This window comes from Triturus cristatus, chromosome 8 (genome assembly GCF_964204655.1).
Source record: "Triturus cristatus chromosome 8, aTriCri1.1, whole genome shotgun sequence".
Taxonomy (NCBI): Eukaryota; Metazoa; Chordata; class Amphibia; order Caudata; family Salamandridae; genus Triturus; species Triturus cristatus.
Genome location: NC_140591.1, coordinates 206,747,304 through 206,774,768, shown reverse-complemented (window position 1 = coordinate 206,774,768; position 27,465 = coordinate 206,747,304). Strand labels below are relative to the sequence as shown.

The window sequence follows — 27,465 nt, the reverse complement described above, 5'->3', positions numbered from 1 at the left end:
GCAAGAGACGTATCGCTCCGTGAACCGTGCGTTTCCCAACCTTCAACCCCTGAACAACCCCTTAACTGCTCAACCCCCCTCCCACAGCCGACCGCCCCCAACCTGGCCAGACAGGACCCCATCCCACCCCCCCTCCCCCGACCACAACAAACAAAGAAAACCTTTACCAAACCTGCCCCCAAGGGGGCAACCTGAGCAAAGCAGCGCTGGGGCAGAGGCCACCGGGCATCCGCCGCCCTGACCGTTTGGCGGGCCACTGCACAGGCGTGCCCCCGCACCATTACCTCCCTACATCAGTAAGGCTAGAGCTGGCATCGTCTCTCGTCCAATAGGTCTAGGGGAGACCTCCACCGTCCCCCCGCAGGGGCATGACGCTCCATCTAGGGAGACAGGCCGGACTGTCCAGGGGAGACCCTGCATAAACATCCAGTTCAGTGTCCGGTAGGATCAGAAAACTGACCCTCACTGCTAAGGTAAGTGGTCGCCCTAGTGGGAACCCCTCAGTGATTTAGCCCCAGAGGGAGGCATCGTCAGCAGTAAGCAAGTGCAGGTTAACCCCCCTCCCGAGCCCCCCCCCCGTCCAATGTTGTAATGTTAGGGTGCCCTCAACAAATCAGAAAGATCTCACCCAGCATCAGCCGCGCCATCCCCAGGAGCAGTCGCCTCCTCCTCCACCAATACGCCGGTCCAGGTGCCAGGGCACTCTCAGGGCAGCGGGCGTCCCCGCGCAGAGTCCGCAGGCTCAGTCTGTGCAACAGCCCGCAGAGGCAGGCCGCCTCCTGTCGTCTAATCCTGCCCATCCAGACCGCCGGCATCAGCGCTATGGTCCGCGTGGTCCCGCGTGGTCCCTCAGGGTGCGTTGCAGTTGTCTCGGGTCCGTGAAGAAGTGTGAGTGGCCCTGCCTGTTGATCCGAAGCCTCGCCGGGTACAGCATAGCATAGTCCACACCCAGATCGCGTAGTTGTTTCTTATAGGGTGCGAACTGCCTCCGTTCCTCTTGGACCTTTGCCGTGAAGTCTGGGTAAATGGAGATGTCCATTCCTTCAAATTGCAGCTTCCCTTTTTCTCTAGCTATCCGGAGGGCAGTGTCTCTGTCTCTATAGTTCAGCAGCTTTGCAATGATGGGTCGCGCAGGGGCGCCGGGCCTTGGACGGGGGCCCAGCGAACGATGGGCCCTCTCGACGGCGAACATGGGGGAGAACACGTCCTCACCCAGCAGGGTGTGAAGCAGTTTTTCCACAAAGGGTTCCATCCGCGCCGTGTGCGTCGACTCAGCCACGCCCGTGATGCGGATATTCGACCTCCTAGAACGGGCCTCTAAGTCCTCCGACTTGTCCCGGATGACCTGCAGCAGCTTACTGAATTGCTTACGGTCTGAGTCCCACTCCGTCTGCGCCTCCTCCACCTGCGCTATTCTTTTCTCGGACTCATCAAGCCGCTCCGCGTTCTTGTCCACCCGCTCCGACATGCGGTCCACGCGATATGAAAGCGCATCAATCTTGGTGCCTATCGCTGCCAGGCTTCCTTGCAGTCCCTTGTCCATGGTCACTAGCATTTCTTTGAGGTCCGCGCACGTAGTGCTCTCCGAGGTAGCTGCGCCGGCCGCCGCCGCCGGAGCCGCGACATCGGGCCCCTTACTCTTGCGGGGGTCAAACGACAGTTTAGGCTGGGTCTTGTCGCCTTTGCCCATGTCGCTTCCAAGGATCCGCGTCCCCGACTCGGCCGGCCAGGGGGGGGGTACCGCCGCTCCCCGCCGATGCACAATCCGCTGGGCTGTCCGGTGTGACCGGGCTGCGGGGGGACCGGAACCACCGGGTCCAATCCACGTGTCCGGTCCCAGTCCTCCGCTCAGGACCTGTTTCGAGTTGGCCCGCAGCATTACCGCCCAGTGTTCACCCCCGGGGGGGTCGCACCCACCACCACCGCAGGGCGCTCCACGTCCCTCCACGTCTTTTGCCGCTGTCTGGTTCCGGGCTGGCGTCTCGGGGGCAACAACAGGTCACAGCCAACAACTAGGCCTCCAAACGCGGGGCAGGTGGCAGCATCGCACCCCAGACGATCGGGGCTCCCGAAGCCCACCGCCAGTCCACAGCCGGAGCGCCCGGGGCCAGCCCTCCGAGTGTCCACCGCAGTTCACTGCCGAAGTGGGCCTAGCTCCGTAGAGGGCGCAGCGCAGGAAGATATGCCAGCCGAGACGCTCCCCCCGAGGATCTGCACGGACCCACAGCGGGGGCCAAGCGCAGAAGTTGCTGTCTTTGCCGAGGGGGGGGGTGGGCTGCTCCGTCCACCGTCGTCCGGCTGCAGCCTCCCGAAAGGAGCACCCCTCCCACGCGTGGCTGCCAGGTGTTACACCGCCAGTCAGGGCTCTCCGATGGGCTCCGGAGCACAGGGGGCTCGCTCGCGGCAGATCACCGCCGCCGGTCAGCCAACGGCGCGACTCAGCCGGGGAGGGGGGGGGACACCCAAGTGCCACTCAGCCCCCACCTCCTAAGGTCGCACGCACCTCTCGAGCCGCCTCCGGGGGCGTCCGCACCTCGATTCCGCCTGCTCCTCGTCCCGCAGACGCTGTTCTCCGCCGACCAGGTCCACCCCTTCACAGGCGACCGCACGTCGAGCGACGCACGCCGGCCAGGTCCACAGGATAGGGTGGGGATGGCGGCCCTGCACGCCGATCGAAGCGCCGTCCACGGTTCCGCCGCCGCTCTGCGCCGCCGAACTCTGCCGGAGCTCCCCGTTGGGGCAGTCGGGTGCGAGGGGAGATCTCCTCGTCCGTGCGCCCGGTAACTCAGCTGTTTAGGATACTTGAACGGATCGTTGGAGGAATAGTGCAGGGAGCTCCTCGCTCACGCGTCCGCCATGATCCCCGGCAAGCTCCGCCCCCCAGGATGGTCCTTGTTTCTGTAGGGATTTGTATGCATTTGAGGATCATTAACTGGCATCTCTTCTGGATGGGTAGTCAGTTTAGGTTTCTGAGGTGGGGAGTGATTTGGGTCCATTTGGGGAGGTCTAGGTTGAGGCTGGCTGCGGTGCTCTGTATGGTCTGTAGTCTTTTGAGGAGCCGGGTGGAAATTCTGGTGTAGGGAGTGTTGCCGTAGTCAAGGCAGCTGGTGACAAGGGCCTGCATGGCAGTCTATCCGGTGTTGATTGGGATCCATCTGAAGATTCTTCAGAGCTTGCCAAGGATGTGGAAGCAGGAGGAGGCGACTGCGTTGACTTGTCATTTTATGGTCAGTTGTCTGTTGAGGATGATGCTGAGGTTGCGTGCGAGGTCTGTTGGTGTAGGTCCGAGTTCCGCTGGCTACCAGCTGTAGTCCCATGCAAAGGTGTACTTCTGTTTTGTTGGAGTTGAGTTTGAGGCAGCTGTCTATCATCCATTTGGCTACGTCGGTCATGGCATTGCGGAAGTTGGTTTTGGCGTAGGCAATGTTCTCGGTGAGCGGGATGATAAGTTGAGTGTCATCAGCGTAGGAGATTATGTTGAGTCTGTGGGATATGACGACGTATGCAAGGGGGGGTCATGGAGATGTTGAACAGGGTGGGGCTGAGGGATGATCCTTGGGGTACGCCACCTATGATGTCCTTCTTTAGGAGATGTCTGACCTCTGCATGTTTTCATCCTCCTTGGAGAGTTGCTGTGGAGATGAAGGTGTTGAAAATGCTGGTGAGTTCCATGCTGATTGGGTTGGCTCTGAGGTTGAAGAGGTGGTGGGGCAGGGGTTGGTGGGTGCCCAGGAGTGGATAGATGACATGATTGTTGTGGTGGTCTGAATGGTGAGCGGAGACCAGGTGGTTATCGGTTGAGGTTGTCGAGGCTGAGGGTAGTGGATTGAAGGTCGAAGTTGTTGTAGATGGAGGCAATCTTACGGTGGAAGTAGTCTGAGAGGGTGTTGTAGAGTTCTTGGGAGGGGTGGATGGTGTTCCCTGTGGCTGCCGGGTTGGAAAATTCCTTGACAATTCTGAAGAGTTCCATGGTGTGGTTGGCCGCGGTGTCGATGCAGTCGGTGATGGCGGCTCTTTTGGCTTCCTTGATGCGCAGGTGGTAATTGCCGAAGGCTGCTTTGTGAGCAGCTCTGTCAGAGGGATCCTTGGTGATCGCTTCTCGAGTCGGTAGCAGTTGCGCTTGGCGGTTCTGAATTCTGGGGTGTACCAGCTGGCTTGTTTTGAGGTTTTAATGGTTTTTGCTGGTGTCAGCGGGGTGACTCGGTCAGTGCATTTGTTGATCCAGGCAGAGAAGTTCTGGACTACCTGGTCAAGATCTGCTGAAATTTCGGGTTGTGTGAGCTGAGGTTCTGAGTCCATTGAGTCCCGGTTACTTTGCTCCAGCTGTGGTAGGTGGTGTTCTGGTGCTTCGCAATGGTATGTTGGGCATCGGAGATGGTAAAGTGTATGATGGTGTGGTCGGCCCAGGTGAGTTCTGTGACGTGGGTGAATTTGATTCAGTCGCTGGAGTTAAAGATGGCATAGAGTGTGTGTCCGGCTTTGTGCGTGGGTTCGGTGACTAGTTGAGTGAGGCCAATGCTGTTGGGGTTCTCCAGGAGGGAGGTAGAGTTGGTGTTGTTGAGGTCGTTGACGTGAAAATTGAGATCGCCTAGCAGGACATAGTGGAGGGAGTCGATGGCAAGGGAGGCGATGAGGTTGGACATGGGGGTCCCGTGAATCTGTAAACAAAGTTGCCTCTGTTTATGGTCCTGGCATCAGTTTGTAATCGGAAGTTGAAGTGTTCCATGAGAGGTGTTGGGTCGCGACAGTGCATCCCAATGGTTTCTCTGAAGATGATGGCGATGCCCCCACCATGTTTGTTAGTGCGGTCTCGGTGTATCATCTTGTAGTCGTCAGGGGTGGCAGCGGTGATGTCGGGGTTCGAGGAGGGGCGTCCCATATTTCTGTGGTGTGTGTGCCGAGACAGCGATGCACCGGATTGGTTCTAGGTTGTTAGCAGTCTTCTAAGAGGGAGGGGTGCAGGGTGCAGTGCTGGTGGGAGGCCCTGTGTCGCAGGAGAAGCAACAGTGGTGGCAGGTGAAGGGTCCTTTGGTTGATCATGGGGAGGTCGTAAAGCAGCTGCTGTTGTGATGTCCGGGCTCCAGGACCAGAAGTTCCTTGCTATCATAGTGGCTGATGGAGAAAGGACTGGGGTCCCGGCGCTGGGTGCGGTGACATGCCAGCATCATGCCTATGTGTGCGCTCATTCAGCAGCCTCTATAAGTAGTCCTTGGAGGCGGGAGGGGCAGTCAGGGAGGCAGGAAGGATGGAAGCCGAAAAACGGTGTTAAAAACGGTGGGTAAAACACCAACTAAATGTCCAGAGAAAGAAATTGAGCCAAATGAATAAAAAATACAATTAGAACCCCAGGAGTGAGTGCTAAATCACTACGCAATGATTAGTAAAGTGTATCTCCACTCATTGCAGGACAAGAATGCTTAAGTCCACAGAAGAAATATTTAAGCAGCCAGCCAAGTCCAGGGTAATAACGTCAAGGGTAGACCAAAAATACAAACCATGTCCCTCAGATCCTACATATATCAAGGGTTGAATTCCCCCTGGTTCTTTGGTAGTTCACACTGCCACAAAAAGGGCTAATTCCAAAGAGAGCACAAAATATGATGCAGCAAAGCAGCCAATCACCTCCATACCAGTGGGATGAGATGAAAGAGCTACTTCATCATCTTCCTGAACAATATCGCCAAAAAGAGGCTCAGTTGTTGGAGGAAAAGAAAATCATTTCAAATTCCACCATGCAATGTGCAATAGATTCAGCCGATGCAAGTGCAAGGAGGTCAATACAAGTATTATTATTAGGCGCCATGCATGGCTTAGGGTCTCTTGTTTTAAGCTTGATGTTCAACAACATTTACAAGTGGATGAGATGTTAGAGAAAAAAAAAAAACAGACACCGCCAACGTCATGGGTGCATTAGAAACGTTTCAGCATAGGGGTTCCTTTCAGAGAGGACAATATAGAGGTGCATCAAGACCTGGTACATCTACAGACACAGGCAATACTCAAAGCAGCAAGGCTCATACCAGTCTCAATATACCAGTGGGACATTATGCATATCACATTATAAACATAATTGAGGCAGAAGTCATGGTTCCACCTCCAAATCCACCACTCTGACTAAACAGTGACCCACTAAGCTTCCGGGGGATGGCTGCAACAGTACCAATAACACTGGCCACAAAGTGCCAGCGATCAGTGGGTCCTTTCCAAAACTTACAAATACCCCACCCACAATACCACCCTGAACACAAAATATGTCACCAGAACACCTTGCACTCCTCCAAGAGGTTGTCCAAGCTCTGCTTCAAAAAGAAGGGGTTATAGAACTTGTCGCAAAACAACACTAGGGACATTGGGTATAATCCCTATACATCCTCATTCCCAAAAAGGATGGGACTTTACGGCCTATTCTCGACCTCAGGCTACTCAACAGGTACATCCCCTCAGAACACTTTCACTTGGCCACACAACAGGAGGTAATACCGTGGCTACATCAAGGAGATTTCATAACAGCCATAGACCTAAAAGATACCTACTTCCACATTCCAATACTCCACAGTGCATCAAATCTATCTCCATTTTCAAGTCAATGGACTGCGCTATCAGTTCAAGGTGTTGCCATTCGGAGTAACTACCGCACCAAGAGTATTCACTAAATGCCTATCAGTGGTAGCAGCTCTTCTCAGAAAGGATGGGCACACATGCGTTCCCATATCTACACAATTGGCTCATTAAGAGTGCCACCAATCTCTGCAGGACACAAAAAAGGTATCTAACTTTTACACAAATTAGGCTTCACACTCAGTACAACAAAATCTGACATCCAACCCTTGCAAGTGCAGCAGTTCTTAGGCACAACACTAAACTTGATTACAGCCAAAGCCTATCCCTGTCCAGAAAGGGTACAGAAGTTTCAGCTAGCATGATCTCTCTTTCAACCACATCATCATATCACAGTGAAAACAGACATGGGTTTTCTTGGAATGATTGAGTCATGTATTTCCATAGTTCCAAAATGCAGAAGTACATATGCGCCCCTTCAATGCTCCCTTCAGTAACAATGGTCTCAAGCGGAGGGGCATCTACAGGATTTAGTGTTGGTTTGGCCAGCGACCCATCGCTCTCTGCAGTGGTGGAACAGCAACAACCTTCTTGCAGGGTCAGCCCTTCAAAGCCCCACCTCAGCAATTCACCATTACCACAGATGCGTCCCTAAAGGATTGGGGGGCACATAAGTAGGAACTTACAGTACGCGGTCTAACCAACTCAAAGACACTTTCACATAAATCATCTAGAGCTTCTAGCAATTTAACTAGCTTTAAAAGCTTTTCAGGACCATCTACACAACAGGGTAGTTCTGGTATATACCAACAAAATGACTGCAATGTATTATATTCAAAAACAGAAGGGGGAACACACTCTGTACAGCTCTCACTCATAGCATAGCCGATATGGCATTGGGCCATACATCACGAAATCCACCTCCTAGCAGAATACCTACATGGGGTGGACAACTACTTCACAGAAATGCTCAGTAGAATGCGTGAGCAAGTACACAAGCTGGAAATTGACACAACACTTCTTTATTCATACTTCCAATGGTGGGGAACTGCAGAGATAGATCTGTTTGCAACACAACGAAATACTAAATGTCAAAGCTTTGCCTCCAGGTTTCCTCACCCACAATCCAAATGCAATGCCCTATGGATCAACTGGTCAGAGATATTTGCTTACGCTTCCCCCCCTTTCCCACTCATTCCTTAGGTGGTTCAAAAGCTAATACAAACATCCCACCTATCACAATAGCCCCAGCATGAGCCTGCCAAGCATAGTTCACAACCCTACTGCAACTATCCATAGTACAACATGAGAAGTTACCTCTCTGGCTACATATTCTAACTCAGGAGCACGGAAGGGTAGTACATCCAAATCCCACACAGCTCAATATGGCAATTTTGCTCCAAAGGGCTTAGAATTTGGACACCTTAATCTCCCAAAAGAATGCCTGGAAATTAAGCACGTAGACCAACTACACGTGCATGTTATGCGGCTGAATGAAAAAGATTTGTTCATTACTGTTTAAACACACAAATCCAACACTCTTACCTACAGTACAAGATCCCATTGGTTATCTTTTTCATTTGCAACAAACAGGCCTTGCGTATACATCTATTAGACTACATTTGGCAGCTCTAGCTGCTAACATGCAAAACAGACAACATATGTCACTTTCTTTTCAAAGTTCCAGTAATCAAGACATTTATGGAAGGACTAAAAAGAGTCATCCCACCTTCCACTCCATCAGTATCAGTCTGGAACCCTAATATTGTTCTCATTAAACTCATGGGTCCACCCTTTGAACCACTGCATTTGTGTGATTTACTGTTCCTCTCATGGAATGTAGCTTTTTTGGTAGCTATGCCATTTGTTGCATAATCTGTAATATACCCTTATGATGCATAATTTGTAAAGCGCTCCGATACCCTCGGTGGTCATGTTCGCGCTATATAAAACTTTCAAAATAAATAAATCCCTTAGGAGGGTAAGTTAACTTAAAGCACTCACATTAGAAGAACCCTTCTTCCAAATCTATCCAACAAAATTAGTACTTCATACTAACCCAAATCCTTTTCTAAAACTTGTTTCCGCATTTCATGCAATCAAACGATAGAACTCCCAGTATTCTTCCCTAAACCAGATTCAGTAGCAGAAAGAGCTCTACACACACTTAATGTTAAAAGAGCGCTAATGTATTACTTAGAAAGAACTAAGGGCCAGATGTATCAAGAATTGCTTTTGCGATTCTTAAATAGCAAATTTTACCGATTCGCTATTTAAGAATCGCAAACTGCAATGTATGTAGGATTTGCAAAAAAAATTGCGATTCCTACATATTCCTTAATAGTGAATCGCAAATTGGGATTCGCTATTAAGGAATACCTTCCCATTCATTTCTATGGCCTAGAGGCCCATAGGAATAAATAGGATTGCATTAGGTAATAGGTACATGCAAACTGCACATGCAATTTCAAGGGTGCAAGGGGGCCAAAAGGCCACCATGATGCACCCCCAAAAAGGTAAGTATGCACATGTGGCGCACACACATGCCCTAAGGGCATGTGTGTGCGCCACATGGTACCTAGAAAAATGCAAACTGTGCCTTTTTCCAGGACTTTGCAAATTACCACCAACTTGAAGCTGGTGGTAATTTGCGATTCCTTAAAGTCAGGTCACAATTTTTTCTTGCTTCCTGCATTGCATTTAAGGATTTGCAAATTGCGATTAGCTAAATGCATTCGCAAAATAGGTAATCGCAAAAATTGCGATTCCCTATTTTGCGAATGCCTTTTGGAATGAGACATCCCAAAAGGCTTTTGACCGTTCGAGGCCGTTTGCGAACAGTAAAACGCTTGATACATCTGGCCCTAAATCTTTTCGTAAAACGCAACAGCTCTTCGTTGCTTTTTGAAAACCCCAACAAGCTTCCCCTGTCTCCAAAGCTGGAATAGTCAGATGGATAGTTATATGTATTCAAATTTGCTGCAGCAAGGCAAAACAATCACTTCTTATAACTCCACAAGCTCACTCTACACGCATAAAAGAAGCCTCAATGGAATGAATGTTTAGGAACTATACCATTAACAGACATTTGTAAAGCAGCTACATGGAATAACCCTCATACATTCACAAAACACTATTGTGTTGACGTCTTAGCTAATCATCAAGCAAGAGTGGGTGAAGCTGTGTTACGAACACTTTTCCAAACATCTACCTCAACCACTAGCTAACCACCGCTTTTGGGGTGCACTGCTTTACATTCACTGCTAAGCATATGTATCTACGGCCAACACATGCTATGAATGGAATGTTAATTACCCTGTAATCATCTCTTCATAGCTTGTAGTGCCGTAGATTCATAGGCACTCACCCTTCTACCCAGAATCTAATGGTTGGCATACTTAATCCATTATTAAAACTTTACCTTACATATTCTTTACTCGCATGCTCATCTTTTCTATCACTATACTGTTCCCATCCTACGCTCACCCGATGAGCCTAAAACAATCTAACATAGGAGCCAATGACCATGCGCAATACAGACTATAGGAGGAGTCACCATACCTCTTGAATTAAAGTACACCTTCTAAGAAAAACAAGTTGTAAATGTTCGAGCCCAACACTAGACAGCAGGAGTATGCTAAGCATATGAATCTACAGCATCTCACACTACGAAAAGAGGCTTACAGGGTAAGTAACATAATCCTTTTTTATGCAGTTTTAAATCTAAAAAAAAAAAACCTATAGAACAAAAGGGATCCCTCACTCCAACTGATATGGTGGAAGGAGATATTTCTGACATATCTAATTAACTATTGATGACAATAGAATGCCTGTGCATAGAAGGAAAATTATTTCACTACATTGTCTAGGCTCGGAGGGGCAGAAAGTGTTCTGGAAGGTTGCAGAACATTACCTAAGGTAGTGTATAGTAATAATTGTGTTGCTGCCTACTATTAGGAATAACAATGCAAGAGTGGTCAACAGCAAGGAGGACAATACTGAATAACTGAGCATTCCGCTGACACAGTTTGACTCCCATCATCAGTATTTTGAGGCCAAAATAGCACCAGAATGTTGACGAAACGAGGTTAGGCCACCATTAATACAAGATATGCAGTAATGGTAGTCATAACTGCTACGCTGTTGTTTCTGGTGTTGGCCCTTGAGGACTCTTAATGCTATAATACTAATGCTAAGCATTGATTGACACAGAAATAAATGGACTCTAAAGAGCTCAGGGAATGCCTGCTACAAAAGTGAAGCACATCATTGCAAATAATGGTGATATAGGAAATTATATTTTTCTTATTTTGCAGGCCTTCCTCAGGTCAGAGAGCTCGGGCTGGAGGTGTTTCATGCCGACACCACAATGAAGGATGGCAAAGTGGTAACTAATGGTGGTAGAATCCTGGCAGTGATGTCTATCAAGAAAGATTTTATGTCAGCTTCACATGAAGTCACCAAAGGGCTGGAAACCATAAAGTTCATAGGAGCAGTATACAGAAAAGACATAGGTTATCAGGCAATAGCGTTCCTCCAACAGTCCAGGTGTGTATGAGAAAGCATCATCAAAGATATTGCTTTGATTTTTAATGTCAATGATGTATTGCTAAACCTTTAAGTTACACAGCATGAGCACTGCTGCTTTGTCAGTCTAATAACCCTACTGATGTTTCCTCTCCATCAGACAGCAAAGGGCGTGTAGTTTTACATCAAAGAGTACAGTTATGTGAATAGCAGGCATACATTATTGTAAGTAATGTACTGTTTCTTAACATTAAAGGCCTGATTTAAATATTTAGGGTAATGTAAAACCTGGTGTTCAACAGCAGACTGCTCAAGTTAACAGTTGGTGGGATTATTTTGGGTGGCATTTCCAACAACATAATTACTGGCATTGTATTACAACAATGTGGTGGTAATTTTACTGCCAGTGATTTCAGAGGTGTCAGCTCATATTCGAAAAAATCAATGTATTTTAATTTACTGCCTACCTCTAAATCAGATCTAAATATGTGTAGGTGAAATTACTGCATTTCTGTTATTTTTTTATTTTTATGTATTAGCGTCATACACATTATTATTCAGAATAATACTGCATTTAATTTTGCCCCTCTCCACACAGATGTAACTGAAGGTGCAACTCTATCTTTCAGTGGATGTGTAGATTTGGAGGACCATGTATTGATTTTTGCAATGCATTTTACTTGATTCTTCCTAAAAATCAGCTTCAAAAGCTTTATTTGATTCAACATTTAGCCTCTGACCTACAGCTGGGACTCCCTGTTGGTTACTCATCTCTCAACTCTCAAAAAATGTCATTGGCTTTCCATAACCAAGCGAGGTCTGTTCAAGAGTCTGTGCATTAGCCATAAAGACATCTATGGCCAGAGTCCTATGTTTATCCTTAATTTAATGATGCTCTACTGGCCGAATAGTGCCCTTCACTCGCCTCCTCGTGCCAACTGACACTCCCAAAGATCAAAAAGCTAAGGACCGAGTCACAAAAGTAATCTGAGACAAAATCCTAACTTTACGTCTTTCGGTATTCACAAAGGGCATTTAGGAGTAGTAAAGTTAGGATTTTGTCTAGGTTAAACTTAAGTTTTTATCTCCGATTACTTTTGTGAAACGGGCCCTATGAGCTGGAAGTCGTTCTTTTTTATATTCCGTGGCCAAAGCTTGGAACTCGCATTATCGTTCTGTGTGCCTGATCCATTGCACATGTTCAGGAAATCACTGAAGACATATTTGTTGAGTATCTAACTGTTTTCTCATGGTTCTGCACTTAGTAATTGCGTTTATTATTTTTTAGTGCCAGGTAGCCCGTTAGGTTAGCATAGCACTCTAAAAAAACTATTAAATAACCAAAATCTTTTGACCGAAATTGCTCCCCTTTTCAGTATTTTAACATTAGGTGGTCAAGGAGAGTGTGAGAGGGCGTGGTGCATGGTACCAAACTATTGTGGCCTAAATCAACACCAAATGAAGCAAGGCTTTTGTAAACCATATTTAAGCTACAATATTTCTGTCAGATGATATTTGTTATTATCAATACATACAACCATCAGAGAGACCATAAGGAAGGTGGAGAGACCAATCAATAAATTGCCAAGAGATTCACAGGTCAACTAATTTAAAATTACAAACTATATATTTAAAAACATAATTAACAATTATACAACAATTATAACACATCAAATTAATATATGAGCTAAAACATATTAAGATAATCAAAAAACAATATTTTTTTACAGCTATTCATAACAACGATATTACCTGAAAAATGCTATCGGGATCATTACGATGGCGGACGGACTTGGGTATCGTATCGTATTTGGGACTTCCCACCTACAAGGCGGCAGTCCCACAGGGCTAATTACGATGCGACCACTGCCGTGGCAGTCGCATTGCCCATGTTTTGTATTGCGGCAAGGCTGTGTTCTGCAGCACCCGATGCAAGACAAAACAGACACCCACACATATTCCTGCACTACGTGGCAGGCACCATGTGGTGCTTACCACATTGTGTAGGGACATGTAGGGAGTACCATAGGTGCCCCCCAGTGTCTATGTCCCTGGCCCAGGAGGTTAGGGGGGCCCACTATGGGCCCCCTAATCTGTTCCCGCCCGCTGTTCTGCTGTGGGTTGACCGCCACAGAACAACCGGCAGAAAGGGATATTGTAATCCCTACAGCGCTCTCTAACAGGCACCACCACCATTCTGGAACTACAGGGAGGTCCAACAGGCGGCTGGATACAGACCGCCTGTAGGGATCTTGGCGGTCGGAGTTTCCGACCGTCACCCGTCCAGAAGCCATTATTATATGACGGACGGAGATCCCTGTTCCGATGGCGGGGAGATCGCCACCGACAGCCTGTCAGTTACGGTCTCCCCGCCATCGTAATCAGGCCCTATATTTTTGATAATATTTCTGCATCACGATATCTTTGTATTACAGTAATTATTTTCTGGTATTTCTGTCTCCCAATAATTATAACTCAATATTTTGTCCAAATATCCTCCAACTTATCCAAGACTGAGAAGTGGACTAGGAACATAAAAGCTACAATCAGTCCACACTCCTGAAGAGCTAGACAATCAGATCCAACTGAACCTGCCCTAGACCCTGCCGGGGGCTTCTACTGTAGTAAGTCCTCACACTTAAGTGGTGTCTCTAACATCCTGGGGTCCTTAGATAAGTGTCAAAGGGTACTCCTCCTGTCTAACTCTAAAGGCTGGGTCTTAGAAACTTTTTCAAGACTTTTTGCCTAGAAAACTGACAGAAGACCAACATACAAGCTGATCCACCAAGGGCACATTGCTGGTGGGCCAGGCTTTGCCATAGCTCCGTCAACATTCTCCACTACACATCAGAATCCGTCAACATCAGGGTCGCTTTGACCCCTTCCTGCAGCTACCTCAACACCACCAATTTTGAGAACTTGATTGATGCTGAAGACTTCCAGACCACACAAACCCCTAACCTTTCCCAGCTTTGCTCACTGCCTCCTTTCAACCCCTGCAATACTTTTTTCATATTAGTGCCACACTTCCCCTTAAGTCTTGTCAGTGTACAGAAGTGAGGGTCCCTTTAGGTATGCTGTATGGGAGGGCGTGCCCTCTAGACTCACAGTCAGAAGCTCTGCTTTTTTTCTTATGGGCATGCCCCTGTAACCCTGCTCCTTATCTCTAGCACTGGCATGTACCAATTGCCCTCGCTGTAATACTGGGGTGTCATGCAGGTCTTGAAATATCCAGTCCTGAATCTTGTACTGCAGGAAGCCCACAGTCTGGGCCAGGGTCAAAGTCACAAATTCACAATGCTTTCAGGAAAACCAGAGAGTAAACTATATGTATCCCAGCTTGCAGAGATGGTTGATGTTGTAGCAGCTCCTCTACTCGATGCCTAAAGTCGATGGAGCAGCTCCTCTTCACGGACATATTTGATAGTTCTTGGGCTGCTGGCTTGGTCAATCTCCTTGATCCTGGGCAGCCTGAGGCTGTTGAGAGGTCTGCCAACAGGTCTTTCCACTTAGTTGGGCTTTAGATGTCATCTGTGGGTTAGATAATTTCTTCCAGGCACCTGAACTTATCTGCTGCTCCTTATGCAGCAGGTAAGTTCTTCCTGCTCTCTACGGATCCAACAGTTAGTCCTCCTCTAGACTTCAAAGACCTAACCATAGTGTGCAGGGTAAGTGGCAATCCTGCCGCAGTCCCACTCCTTTCTCTTTGAGTCTTCTCTCCTGGTAGTGGTGCATAGACCCTTCTTGGTGATGAGACAAACTTTGAACAAATTATGTCTGAAGAGGTCAGGCTTGGCCACTCACAGAGGTTGCACCTTTTGAGTTTCTGGATGATCGTCCAATTCTCTAGGTGTATGCTTCCAGAGTGATATTCCTGTGGGGAGGGCATGCAGCTCTGGCTGCCTCCTCTGAGATCAGTTTGACCGGTCTAGGCTGGCTGAGATAGTTGTAAAATGGCTCCAAGGGCAGGGAGGATTCTTATAAGGGGATGATGATCACGAATAGGGAAGGGGAAGCACTTGTTTCATTCTGGTAGGGGAGCAATGGTTACATCAAAAATATCTAACTGGCTACCTACCTAAATGCAGAAAAGACTAATGCTTTTGCAGGGAGGAAAAGGAGCTGTCTAGTTGCAGGATCCAGGATCCAAGATGGCTGTGACAACCAAGAACACAGGTAAACATCATCATGTGCAGCACATATACTGTGGAATGCTGTGGACTCCAGGATTCCCCCATCCACCCTCACCTTTGACAATGAGTACACAACCATGCAGGGCCCTTTCATGGCTGTCCTAGACATTGTGAAGACAAAGCATCTCGATTATAGGGAGAATGAACAGACCTTTACATTGACAGAGCTGGTTGGCTGTGCTTGCAGACTAGGTACATGTTAAAAAGCATGTGCTTCTGACTAAAATCTATTCTGCTACCAGTCTCTCAAAGTCTAGGTAGAAAAGGTAGTAGCCTCTTTCACAAAAGAGGAGTGCACTTTGGGTACCACATCAACATAAGCTCTGATGCCTTAAGTCAGAAAGTGAGAGAGTCCACAATTGGGCTTGCATGACTGTCAAGCTTAATGGAAGAAACTGCACAAGGCTTGTAAAAAAATGTGCAAGGACAGGACAGCATAGATTTGCCAAGCCATGCAGAGGACTTTCAACACAGCAGATTCAAAGTATCCTGTAGATTCCATTAGCTCTCCTGTCTAGCCTCAACAGGGTAACATTAGTTTTTAATTTAGATTGATTTTTTTATTGCTTTCTGTGTGTAGTGGTGTGGCAAACCTGGTGAAACTGACATTCCTGATACTCTCTTTGTCCCTTCTGGTAAACACTGGAGACTCACAACTGGCATAGGACAGCACCACCTAGCACCTGCAACTCTTCTTAGCTAGAAATATGTCTGAGTCCAGGACAGTGTATGGAGAAAGGCACATATAAGCAACCTGTGGACATTAACATAGCCATCCGATACTGCATTACCAAACGTAAGTAACGTTTTTATTAGATTTTGGAAATAGGTGGGATTTACATACTTCTGTCCTACTTTCCATATCTGTACTGGGTGCATATAGATATTTTCCTTACCAGAATTGCAGTAACAGACTTTTGGAAATTAAAATGTTGTCCTTTTAAATAGAGCATTTGTGCCTGAGACTGCCAGTAGGCTGCATCCACTGTTGAGGTAACAACACAGGCATCTAGAGCCTAGACAAATGGAACAAAAAGGTAGAAAAAGATTTCCTTATAATCACTTTTACTAAAAACCTGCTTTTCTCTGTGGACTGGACAGTTGCTATTGTCCAACAAGTCACTTTCTCGCATCCATTTATTTCTTTAAATCGATTATACCAATTTTGAAATTACTTTCACTGTATCAGTCTTCCCTCCTCTTTTGTGATTCACAATTCCCCCTTAGAGGCGCATCCATTCTGCTCTTTCCAGCTGTTGATATCTTGTGCACCTCAATGGGTTGGTGTAATGTATGAAGGTGGATGCACTCTTCATGTTTGTTAATGTTTGATGACATGTCACACCGAGAATTTTGCCTGATATGTCAGAATGTTCCACTTACAGTTAAGGCTTCATTTTCATTATATCAATCCCTACGACCCCAACAAAGAAAACACCCCCATAGAAGATTAGGATTCTGTGGCACTGAGGGACTGATTTCCTGTATCTCAGTAGGCACATTCACCCAACATCTGCATGTACTGGACCACTGTCCAACACCTCAATCACTTCCAGTAATACCTGTCCATGTTGTCCAACCTCAGTGTGTGTAGTAGATACAAGCACAGACCAGGATGCATGCAGAAGACCCCATACATAGAATTTTCCAGTCTCCCCATCCAGACAGCAGATTTGCCAGAGGGCTCCAGATCTCAACCTTAACTGGGAGTGCACTGTAATTTACCTGCAGTGCATTCACCCACTTTGTCGCATCGACAATCTTTGAATCAAGCTTTGCATGACTTTGCACGTGCTCTTTCAGCTTCTTAATCAGTTTCCCCTTCTTTGCTACAACTGACCCAAAACTTGCTTCACGAGCCATCATCACACTCGCAAAAGAGATCCCTGATACCAAGGACAAGACCTTTTGCTGCTCTGCTGCCTCTCTTTCCAGAAACAAGGCAACTTCAGCATCCAGATTTAGATATTTCAAATTTACCCGAGATTTAAAAGGGAGATTGTTTCCCCTTCCGGCATCTTCTCAGTGATGGACGTTATGCATTTCTGTGTTTGGTGAGAATGATTTGGATAATCTGTTAGTCTTTTTTTCTAGAGAAGAATTTTTCGTTTCTTGTTAAGCATTAGTTTGCACTGAATGGATGAGTACTATTTTTGTGGAAGAATAAAGGCCTAGATTTACTAATGCTTTGTGCTGGGTTTGTGTTACTGTGTAAACCCAACGAAAAATGTTACGGAGGTATTTACTATCCAACAAAATCTCAATTTGCATTAGTTTCCCAAAGAACACAAAGCTGCACTATGTCTGGGGTCTTCAACCTTTCCAATAGTGAGAACTACTTCTGATCATCAAAGACAGCTGTGAGTTACTGCCTAATAAAGGATTTGATCAATTTACCCTGAGGCCAGATCACTTAAACACTGTCCCTAGAGTACCCCGTCTTGCTACAGTGAGCAAACAGCATTAATGGCACAGGAACAGTATCGCAAATGGTTTACATTTAGTGTCCCTGTGAATCCATTTTGTCCCTTTGCTGTTGAGAAAGCAAAAGGGAAAGATAGAGAGAGAAAGTGCAACAGAGAGTGTGAGAGAAAAAAAGGAGAGGGAGAGAAAAGAGGAACAGAGAGACTGAAAAAGGAAAGAATGACAGAATGAGAGAAAAAAGCAAGAGATAAACAAATGAATGGAAGAACCAAGCAGAGAAAGACAGAAAGAAAGAAAAAAGAGAAATCAGGGAGAAAAAATCAACAGAAAAAGGGCAGAAGACAGGAAGAAAGAGAAGTTAAGAAGAGAATAAAAAAGACAACAGCCCGACAGAGAAAGGGAAAGGAAAGAAAGCAAGAGAAAGAAAAGGGAAATGAGAGAAAAAAGGAGGAAGCAAGAATTAGAAAAAATAAAGCAACACAAAGAAGAAACATGGAGAAAAGGACAGTAGCGGAGGAAGAAAAGAGAAAAAGAGAGGAAAAGGTACAATAAGTACAACAAAAAAGAGATAAGAGAAATAAAAATTAAAGAATGATGGAGACTGAGAAAGAGGATACGACTGAATATAAGGAAAGAGAGAAGGAAATAATAAGAAAAAACAGCAGAGAAAGAAACAAGTGGAGAAAGATAGAGATAGGAGAAAAGAAAGGAAGTAGGGAAGGAGGAGTGAACTCAAGGAGGAAAGGAAAATATAAAAAATGTAGAAAGGAGAAAGACAGAAAGGGGAGAAAAAAGAATGAAACAACAAAGGAAAGAATTACTGAGAGAAAGAAGAAAACGAAAGGTGATGAATAAAGAAATACAAAAAAGAGAGAACCATAGAAAATAGAAGAGAAAAAAATGAAAGTGGAGAAGAAAGCAACAATTAAGAAAGAAAGAAAGAAAGAAGGAAAGGGAAAATCAAGACCAAGGAAAAAAGTAGAGGTAAAAATGAGAAAATTAACCGAGTACAGACAAATATCAGCAATAAAAGAAAAGAAAGAAACTGAAAACGAATGCCCAACAAAGATAGGGGAAAAAAGAAAAAAGTAAGGAAAGAATGAAATAGTGTAAAAAGATAAGAAGAAAGAGAAAGAAGGAGAAAGAAAGAGGCGATTCAAGAAATCGAGAAAGGAGATAAAGACATGAAAGCAAGGAAAAAAGAAAGAGAAGGAAAGACTGGCAAGAAAGAAAGGAGATAAAGAAGTAAGAATTTTTCAGAAGTGGGTAGTCTACATCATCCTGCACTGTCAGATTTCGAGCTCTCACAGAGACGGGCACAGTGTTTTAAAGAACTGCTTTATCAGGTGGGGAGCTGTAAATTCTTTCTCAAGCCTGCTGACAAGCAGTTATGTGTGAGCTACTCAGTGGTAGCCAGTGAGCAACTGGTGGCTCGCTATCCACCAGTTTGAGACCTCTGTCCTACGCACTGCTTTGTGTTATTTTGTGTCAAGGGAGCGTTCCATGGGTGGTACGTGAGCGTACCCTTTAAGTGCCAGTGCAGGGAGAGGGGTAAACTTGCCATATCTAAGTAGATATGTTGTTGTTCTGCTCCCTCTCTATCATTCAACGCAGTACAGCAACTTTAGTTGCATTCCATGACTGTTTCATAAATCTGAGCCAAAGTATACATTTTTTTATTGCTTCTTGGCCCTGATCCCGCACTTGTAAGACCAATGCAGAAGTTTCCCCCGCTTGTATTAATGCACCACAATACCAAATTCAATTACCCAGGTGCCATCTGCCTTCATGAAAATGCTAAAGGATCAGGTGTTAAATAATGAAACTGATATTGATAATGAATTACAATGCAAGTTAATAATATGAGGAGTGGGGGATGTCAGTGCTTGGATTTGTCCATCTCGCTTTGGCTCAGAGTTCTGTGTATTCGATGCAAAATGATCATGAGCTTTAAGGACAATCACCTATATTATATAGAGTGGGATTTTCTACCTGTGCAAAGGGGGTTGTAACTCAGTATTACTGTTTAACAAGAATGATCTCTTTTATTTTAGAGGCCTCAAACGCAATGACAGCGGTGAATGTGCTGGTAGCAGTATTCCATTGATATGTGCTGTGAGACCACTAGCTACTGGTCCACCCAAACCAGGTGAGAAATGACCTGGGAATTAACTTGTGTTTTGTATTATCACATTTGGCTGCCTTCATCCAAGAACAGAGTGTGGAATTGTGTTTTCTTCCTTTTTCATGTCACGCCCTGATGGTGTGGCACTCCATTGCAGTTGAATTCCACTCAGCACTATCCCTATTCCCTCTTCTGCTTCAGAAAAGTCAAGCCCCTAATCTTTAAGTAGGATGTACATGATTTCTTTATTATGCTGTTCCATGTCCATCATGCTGTCTACCTCGCTTCCAACGAATGACTTCTGTCAACTGCTATTCTCTTTCATTCCAAGCCTTGCACTACCTTGTACTTTTGCTCCTTTTCCTCCCTATCTCGTTGTTACTCCTACCTTTGCAATCCCTTTCCAAGTGTCTACCTTCCCTTCACCTAACCTCGAGCTCGTCATTTTTCCTGACACAACTGTACAACGATCCACTACTTTGTAACAATGTTTGTGCTCACAAATCCTCAAACTTGATGTACTAGCAGAAACTGTAATCAGCAGACAGAACAAAAATTAGAGTTATGTATATTGACAGCTGTCAGAAGAACCATTAAAGATAATTGAAAATTAAAACAACTATAGAAACCTGAACTTCTGCCATATAAGCCAGTACCCCCCTCCCTTTTATCCTCTTGCCCTATTGGACCTGTGTCTCCCTTGTCCCACTGTCTCCCTTACTCCTCTGACCTCCTTCTCCTGCTAACACTTTTGTCTGCAATGTTTCTGTCTCTCCTGACCTCCAACTCACTTGCTCTGCTCTCTCCACTGAACCACCAGCCTCCATAGTCCTTTTTATCTCTCCCGACCCCCTCTCTCTTTCTTGTGCCTTGGTCTTTCCTGGAAGCCCCCTGTCCCTATTGTTTCCATATCTCCTATCTCACTTGATGCTCCTATGTCATCTCAGCCCCTCTTGTATGTGTCTACTCTTGCCCTTCTTTCTACCTCGTACCCTTGATCTCCTTGTCTCCCTAATGTTATTGTTTCCCTAGCTTTACTGACCTCCACCTTCCTTACTCTGCTGTTTCCTCTGACCTCACCCAGTCGCCCATGTCCTCTACTTCCCTAGATACAATGAGGCCCATCAGTATCTCGGGCGGATCGCCACCGCCCGCATGGCGTGGCGACCCGCCCGAGATCCGTCCCCGCCCGCCACCCATTTCTCCCCGCCATATTACTATGTCTACTTCTTAGACTTACCCTTTCGTCTGTTTATCCTCTCACACTGTCTTACTTTTGTACTCTACCTGTTCTCTTACCCAGTTTCTCATTTACCTACTTGTCACTTATTCCCTCTCCCTTGTCCCCGTATCCTTAAATGGGTAAGTAGTCTCATGTGTACAACCTCAAAAACTACACTAGCAACCACATTTTGTAAATGACATAATCAGCAGCACTGTCAGGCCTGGATGTAAAACGTTAATCATGCTTAAAGGGATCCTTTAAATGCAAAACATGGGTGTCATAGAACCGCACCACCTAGGTATGTTGTTGCACCTTACAACAATTTTATGTCAGTTGGTTGAGTGGTGACTTGTCATGGACCTGATGCTGAAAAGGGCTTGTAATATTTAATTCTTGATATTGCCTGAGGAAAGGGCGACTCCTTCAGTGGTCACGGTGTCACACTGCAGAGTAGCTCATGTGAAAGGTGTTAAGTGTCTCCTTTCGAGGGTCTCATTTAGGAAGTTAAATTCACAAAGGGCAGCAAAACCCCTTGGCAATGTTGCAGCTCTCGATTGAAGCAGAAGATAAATGCAGAACTAGCCAAGGCACCAATCTCTGCCTGATATCAAGGAAGAGGAAATAGTGAAGCAAAGGCCTCCAGCAGGAGATCCAAAGGAAGGTTCCTACTACAATGAGAACAAATCAAGTCAAAAATAGCATAAAAAGGGCAACGCGCATGACCAAAAACAAGGGATCAAATGAAAGATAAGGCATCCATCACAGATTGAAACTGTAACTGACTTCACAGGAAAAAAACTCAAATTCATTTTGGATTGGGAACTTCAGACACTGTTCTGAAATCAAATCAATTCAAACAATATTTGTAAAATGCAACACTGTCACCCCAAGGGGTATGTTTCTCCGTCGAAGAGCCAGGTCTTGAGTCTCTTTCTGAAATCTGCCAGCGAGGAGGCTGTACAGAGCTAGAGGGGCAGGTCATTCTCGGTCCAGGTAACATCCTTTCCCTATCACAGAACTCCACAGTCCCGTCACTGCTCTTCCCGTCTGATGCTCCACATTTATGGCAGAACACCCCACTCGCTGACCACGACTGCCGAAGCAAAAGTGCAGTCCAGGAAGCAAGGATGCCCAGTTAGATGTTCCACAACACGTTATTTTGCAGTAGGCTCACCCGCTTCTTGATACACACAAGTGCCGGTAAGCTCTTGGCAATGATGTAAGTTGACTCTGGATGACAGCAGCAGCTGAGTCTGGCTCTGGCTCATCTGACACCCCGCACTGATGGAAGGGTGCCTGGTCTGTGTTCGCTGTAAGAGGTATATTTAATTATTTACCATTTGTATATAGCAAGGCTCAAACCAACATGGGTGTCAGTGGGCTTTACAAGAAAACATTAGAGAATGAGAATCTCCTTGAAGTTAAAATGAAAAAAGCATAATCTTACATTTCAACAGTAAACCAGCCATCAAAAAGGATGACATATGTAAAGTATTGATACTGACAGCCTGAGATAAGGAGGTTAGGGAAGGGAGGAGGTGAAAGACAATAGAGGGCTGGGGGTGAATAACATAGGGTGAAGGGTACAGAGTTAGTGAAGTAGAAGTGAGTAAAACAGGAGGAAAGGTTTAGAGAAGTGGAGGAGGCAGGAAGAGAACTCGGAGCAACAGGGGATGATTGAGAAGAGGTCAATGGTAAAAAGTGTGGGTAAGACATGCTGTACATACCTAAGGTGAGATGAAGGAGGACAAGAAAGAGAAGACGGGATGGACGGATAAGGCAATAAGTCAAACACATAAGAAATTTGAGAGAGTGGTCAATTAAGCTTAAGGCAGGGCCAGAAGAGGGAAAGGCGGTAGAGAGAGAAACATTGGACTTTTCTATGGTATAATGGCATATGAGATGTTTAAATTACTTCACCTTATAAAAAGTCTTACATGAGAACTTGTAGGGGTGCAATGTATGGGGTTTTCTTAAGTTCATTATACTTCTTAGACTATAAAGTAAGTAAGATGGGAATTGGAAGGTGAATTGTGATGTTAGTACCTTTTACCTTCATAACTACATTTGGGTGAGAAGTAAAGTGGCATGGAAACGAGCTCAGTGAGAGGAACGGAAGGAAGAAGCTGCTTAAAGTCTTTTGATGCAAGAATGTTTCCAGCATGGTTTATGGTGCACTCGAGGCCCCTGTGATACAGGTGTGTTACACAGATATTATGATTTTCATTTGGGCCCAGCCAGCAAGCAAATCTAGTGTGTGTGCTGAGCCCTTGGTCTGTCCATGGTCTAGAGCTTGTTTTGTGGTCTACCATGTGTCCCTTCTGTAACAACAAGGGACTAGTGTCCATGTCTTAGGTCGTCGATATGCAGTGGTGGTGCAAGTGCATAGATAGTTGAGGATTCATATCTCTAAGTAGAGACTTTTTTCAGACTCACAGGAGTGCAGCCTACCCGCTCACTTGTGTACAGTTCGACTGGGATGTGACAATATGATCCTTGCGCTGAAATCTTGTGCGTGTTGTGTGCACGTGTGTATGGTGGTATTATGGGCATGTGTTATAGCAAGACTCCGCGTGTAGTGTGAGTATGGTTGCTGTGCCCAGTGGAATCCATTCTGCATGCCTCCTGTTTTAACATTACACAAGATGGAGGGTGAATGCAGCTTTCGTAGACAGTGGAAGTATGCTGCCTGGGGACTGTTTAAATGTCCTCAGCACTGTAATTTGGTCAATGGTAATGTAGAAGGGGAGAGTCTGCAGATGATGTTACAGGTGTTTTGTCTGTCCCTCATTACAATTTAAGGAAGGTTGATGACAGCCAGGGGCAGAGACATCACACTTCATTGTGCCCTTGTTTTGGATACTCGTGCTTGGAGCCATCTTCATCACTACGTGCTCTGAGAGTCATCACCTTATACAAAGCTTGTGTCTTCACTACACCCAGAAGATGACATTTTAAAAGAACCCTCTCAAACTCTTTTCTAGAGCCTTAGACATTGCATCCACATGCACTATCTTGTTTATTAGTATAAAAGAGGGATCCAAACCACCCACTTTGTTCCAGTTCCAAGTTCTTCAAAGAATAGAGGTGCTCTGCAGACCACTAGAGCATCCGCTGTGTGACCAGGGCTGGTGTTTGCCTGACAGCCAGTCTCCCAGACATAGGGCGACATCACCTGAAGTCTGCTCAACTTGCTGGAGAACTTGTGAGTCTGCCTAGTGCCAAGACGCATGTCTGTATGCTCGGAGAAGGAATATGCATGGAATTGTGCCTGGTACCAACATGAATTAAGAGAGGGTGCCCCAGGCCTTCCTTTATGGTTCATTTGGCAAAATATGCAGTGTAACATTGACTTTTATCCATTTAACATTGGATACAACCTGAGGTGGGCACGACAGTGCTCCTGCTGCCAGAGGACTCTGCCATGTGATTACAAAGACTGCGGGATGCCTGCCACAATACCGAGCAGTGCTTTACCGGGCAGGTAGCACAAGGCCTGGGACCAGCTGTCTCTTAATGGAGAAAGCAAAACCATTCCGCTCAGAAAACAGCTTCAGAACTGCTGTTCAAGCCCTAGTACCCATCTGTACGGTGGAAAAGCCCTACTCCATGGTTTCCCAGCCTACACGCTGGCCCTCCTTAAGGGCATTCTGCATGATACAGCATGCCTCACCAAAGGACAGACGAAATATGACTGCATCTTCCCTGCCCTACTGGAAGTCCACCGGCTCCCCTTGCCACCCACCACCATCTACAAAGACTGTAGGATAAGAAGTGAAAAAAAGAAACAACAAGTTAACAGTCTTCCTTTTGCGAACCGAGGATATGGAACAACATTCCTGTCTCCATCATGGCTGCCCCACCGTGCCCCAATTTAGAAAAGAGTTGAAGTCACGTCTCTTTAGCGAACGCTGCTTCACGGTGAAGTAACAGTCCACCTCCACTCCCAGAAGCCAGCCACCCTTCCAGTCACTCATTGGCGGTATCTTTGCCTTGACCCTGTACAGTTCTCTGCTGCTTTTGGCTGTGTTTGCACTATAAAAACACCATATTCATTCTACACACTACTGACATAAAGCACTGTAAGTCAGAGGGTTGACCAGGTGCCTGGTTCACTTGTATTTGTTATAGGACTCAAAATGCTACTACGTACTCCATAGCACTTCTTTTGTGGTCTGTAGTGTGGGGAGGCAAACTGTCTGATGGAGTCAAGGCTCAGCAGCCATCTTAGCAGACCATAACCAGTCCTACCATTATGTCAGTGGCAATACAGACACATTAAGTACTGATTGCTGGTCTCTGGTGGCCCTTGAGAATCTCTGGAAATTTATTTTTTAAGATTTATGTTCAGAACAAGGTGTTCTTTTACATCATTCTTTCATAATCAGATCACCTATTAAAACGTATGTGTATATCTATCTTATCCAAGAAATGCCGTAGAACAGTGTTTGATAAGATTATTCATTATTTTGTCCCACTGGCAGGTTGCCACTTGGATCACATAGGATGTGCTGGACTGTTTGACTTGAAAACCACTGGATACAGTGATCCCATATTAATATCCAAAGCTAATAGCGTTGGTGCCAAGCTAGAGGTAACCAGTTGTTTAGTACCAGAAACATAAATTGTGATTCTTTGCGGACAATATTCACTAAATCGTGCATGGATAGCCAAGCATGGTGACTGAATGTTCAGCCTCATTTATACCTGTTTCTAACACCAACAACATCAGCCTTGCTTGGATCTAGGGATGTTTAAGTGCTATTATAGTAACAAAGTTTTAAAAAAGTTAATTAAAGTGGAAGATGTGCAAAGATGGTCAATGTAAAGCTTGTTCTTTTTCAAGTTTAATATTGATGTCTTCTTGGCAATTTAAATATATTTTAGGACAAACATCTTGATATATTAAGCAAAAGAAGAAACGTTATCTAAGCATTGCCCATGTAGCATAGGAGATTATCAGCCACACAGAAGGATAATTTAGCCTTATAGCCTGCTGCCAAGGGCTTTATTGGTTATTAAAGGCCCTGGACATGAGTTATAAGCCTGAGCCACAAATGTGGGCCTATGAAGAGGGCTAGGGCCTTTCAAAATCATTATAACCTGAGGCACAAGAGCTAAAAGGCTGTTAAAACATTCCACCCACTAGTGATAGCATGTTCTAAATTAAAAAGGAGAAACAAAAAGACAAGCATTGCAATATTGGAGCAAAAGGCTTTTACCAGACACTGTGCACCCTAAGCCTAGTCATTGTCTTCAGTGAGGGCTTTCAATATTCCAATTTTCTAATATAGCTTTATAGCCCGCTATAGAAGGCTATAACATCTATTAAAGGTCTCCTCTAGCGTTTAACAAAGTAGTGTGCCTTTAATGGCTGGTATCGGCTACGGTGGGCTACAAAGATATTACAACATTCCTGCAAAAGATTGCGCCACAGATGAAGGTCAACGGTGCAATCCGTGCCACTTGACATCGTGACTGAGTACTCATTACCACCTTGCGTGTTTGCGCCAAGGTTAAGTTGGGGTAGGTTGCCTGACCTTTGCAGGCAATTCAGAACAGTGGATCACTGACCGAGTGGCGTTTCCACTCCAACCACTGGTTTTGTATTTAACGATCTCTTTTGTCACACACCACAAATTGGTTACACACACACATGGTAGTAACACACCCAAGGTCCTGAAGAAGGCTGCCACACCTCTTTCGAGGGTATTAGTTTGAAACATGGTGACCTACGCCGAATTTCACGCCCTTTGACAGGTTTAATTCCATCCTGTTATAGTTGTTTTTAATCCTGGTCTAGGTATACCTGACTAAAACGTATTTCGTACCTCTGAACTAGTTTTAATTAACATTTATGATTTTTTGCTTTGTGTTCCTCACCACACCTACTTCACCTAAGGTAGTTAGTGTACCTCTGTCAGATAAAGTAAAACATCCCTGAGCTCCTCCCTCTTGAAGAGGGGGTTGTAGTCAGCACTATAACTAGGCCTATAGTGCGACGGGCTTACCCTATGGTGAAGCATGTCACCTTTAAGGGGGTGAGGGAAACCGTCCTATAAAGGGGATGCCCCATTAGCATTCACTTGATCTTTAGACCCAGGGTTTCCTTTGTGTTGTAGAGCTGTACATATATTCTGCACTTACTGAGTGTATCGAGCATCATGAGCCCATCAGGTTCCAGTGCTAATCCCATCCATAAAGCCTAAGGCATTCTTCACCACTGGTGTATGGGGTAATGGGAGTCATGAGAGTAACTGTTAACTTGTTTCTGGGCGAGGGACAGTAGTAACCCATTACTGGGCGGTCTCTTAGTGTCCTGTACTGAGCAAGACAACATGGAAATAAATTATTATAGAGAGGTCACATGGGAACTCAGTGTAAAAGTTATTATTGAATCACATATGTTATTG

The 27,465-nt window shown here is 45.6% G+C and overlaps 1 protein-coding gene across 1 annotated transcript in view; it reads left to right on the top strand.

Moving 5' to 3' along the window:
- LOC146801851 (trifunctional purine biosynthetic protein adenosine-3-like) overlaps window positions 1-27,465 on the top strand; it is a 253,558-nt gene that overhangs the window by 66,790 nt on the left and 159,303 nt on the right. The window contains exons 10-12 of the mRNA XM_085623717.1: window positions 10,875-11,106; window positions 19,757-19,851; window positions 25,537-25,646. Of these exons, the coding sequence (XP_085479843.1) occupies window positions 10,875-11,106; window positions 19,757-19,851; window positions 25,537-25,646 (437 nt within the window). The remainder of the gene's footprint in view (window positions 1-10,874; window positions 11,107-19,756; window positions 19,852-25,536; window positions 25,647-27,465) is intronic.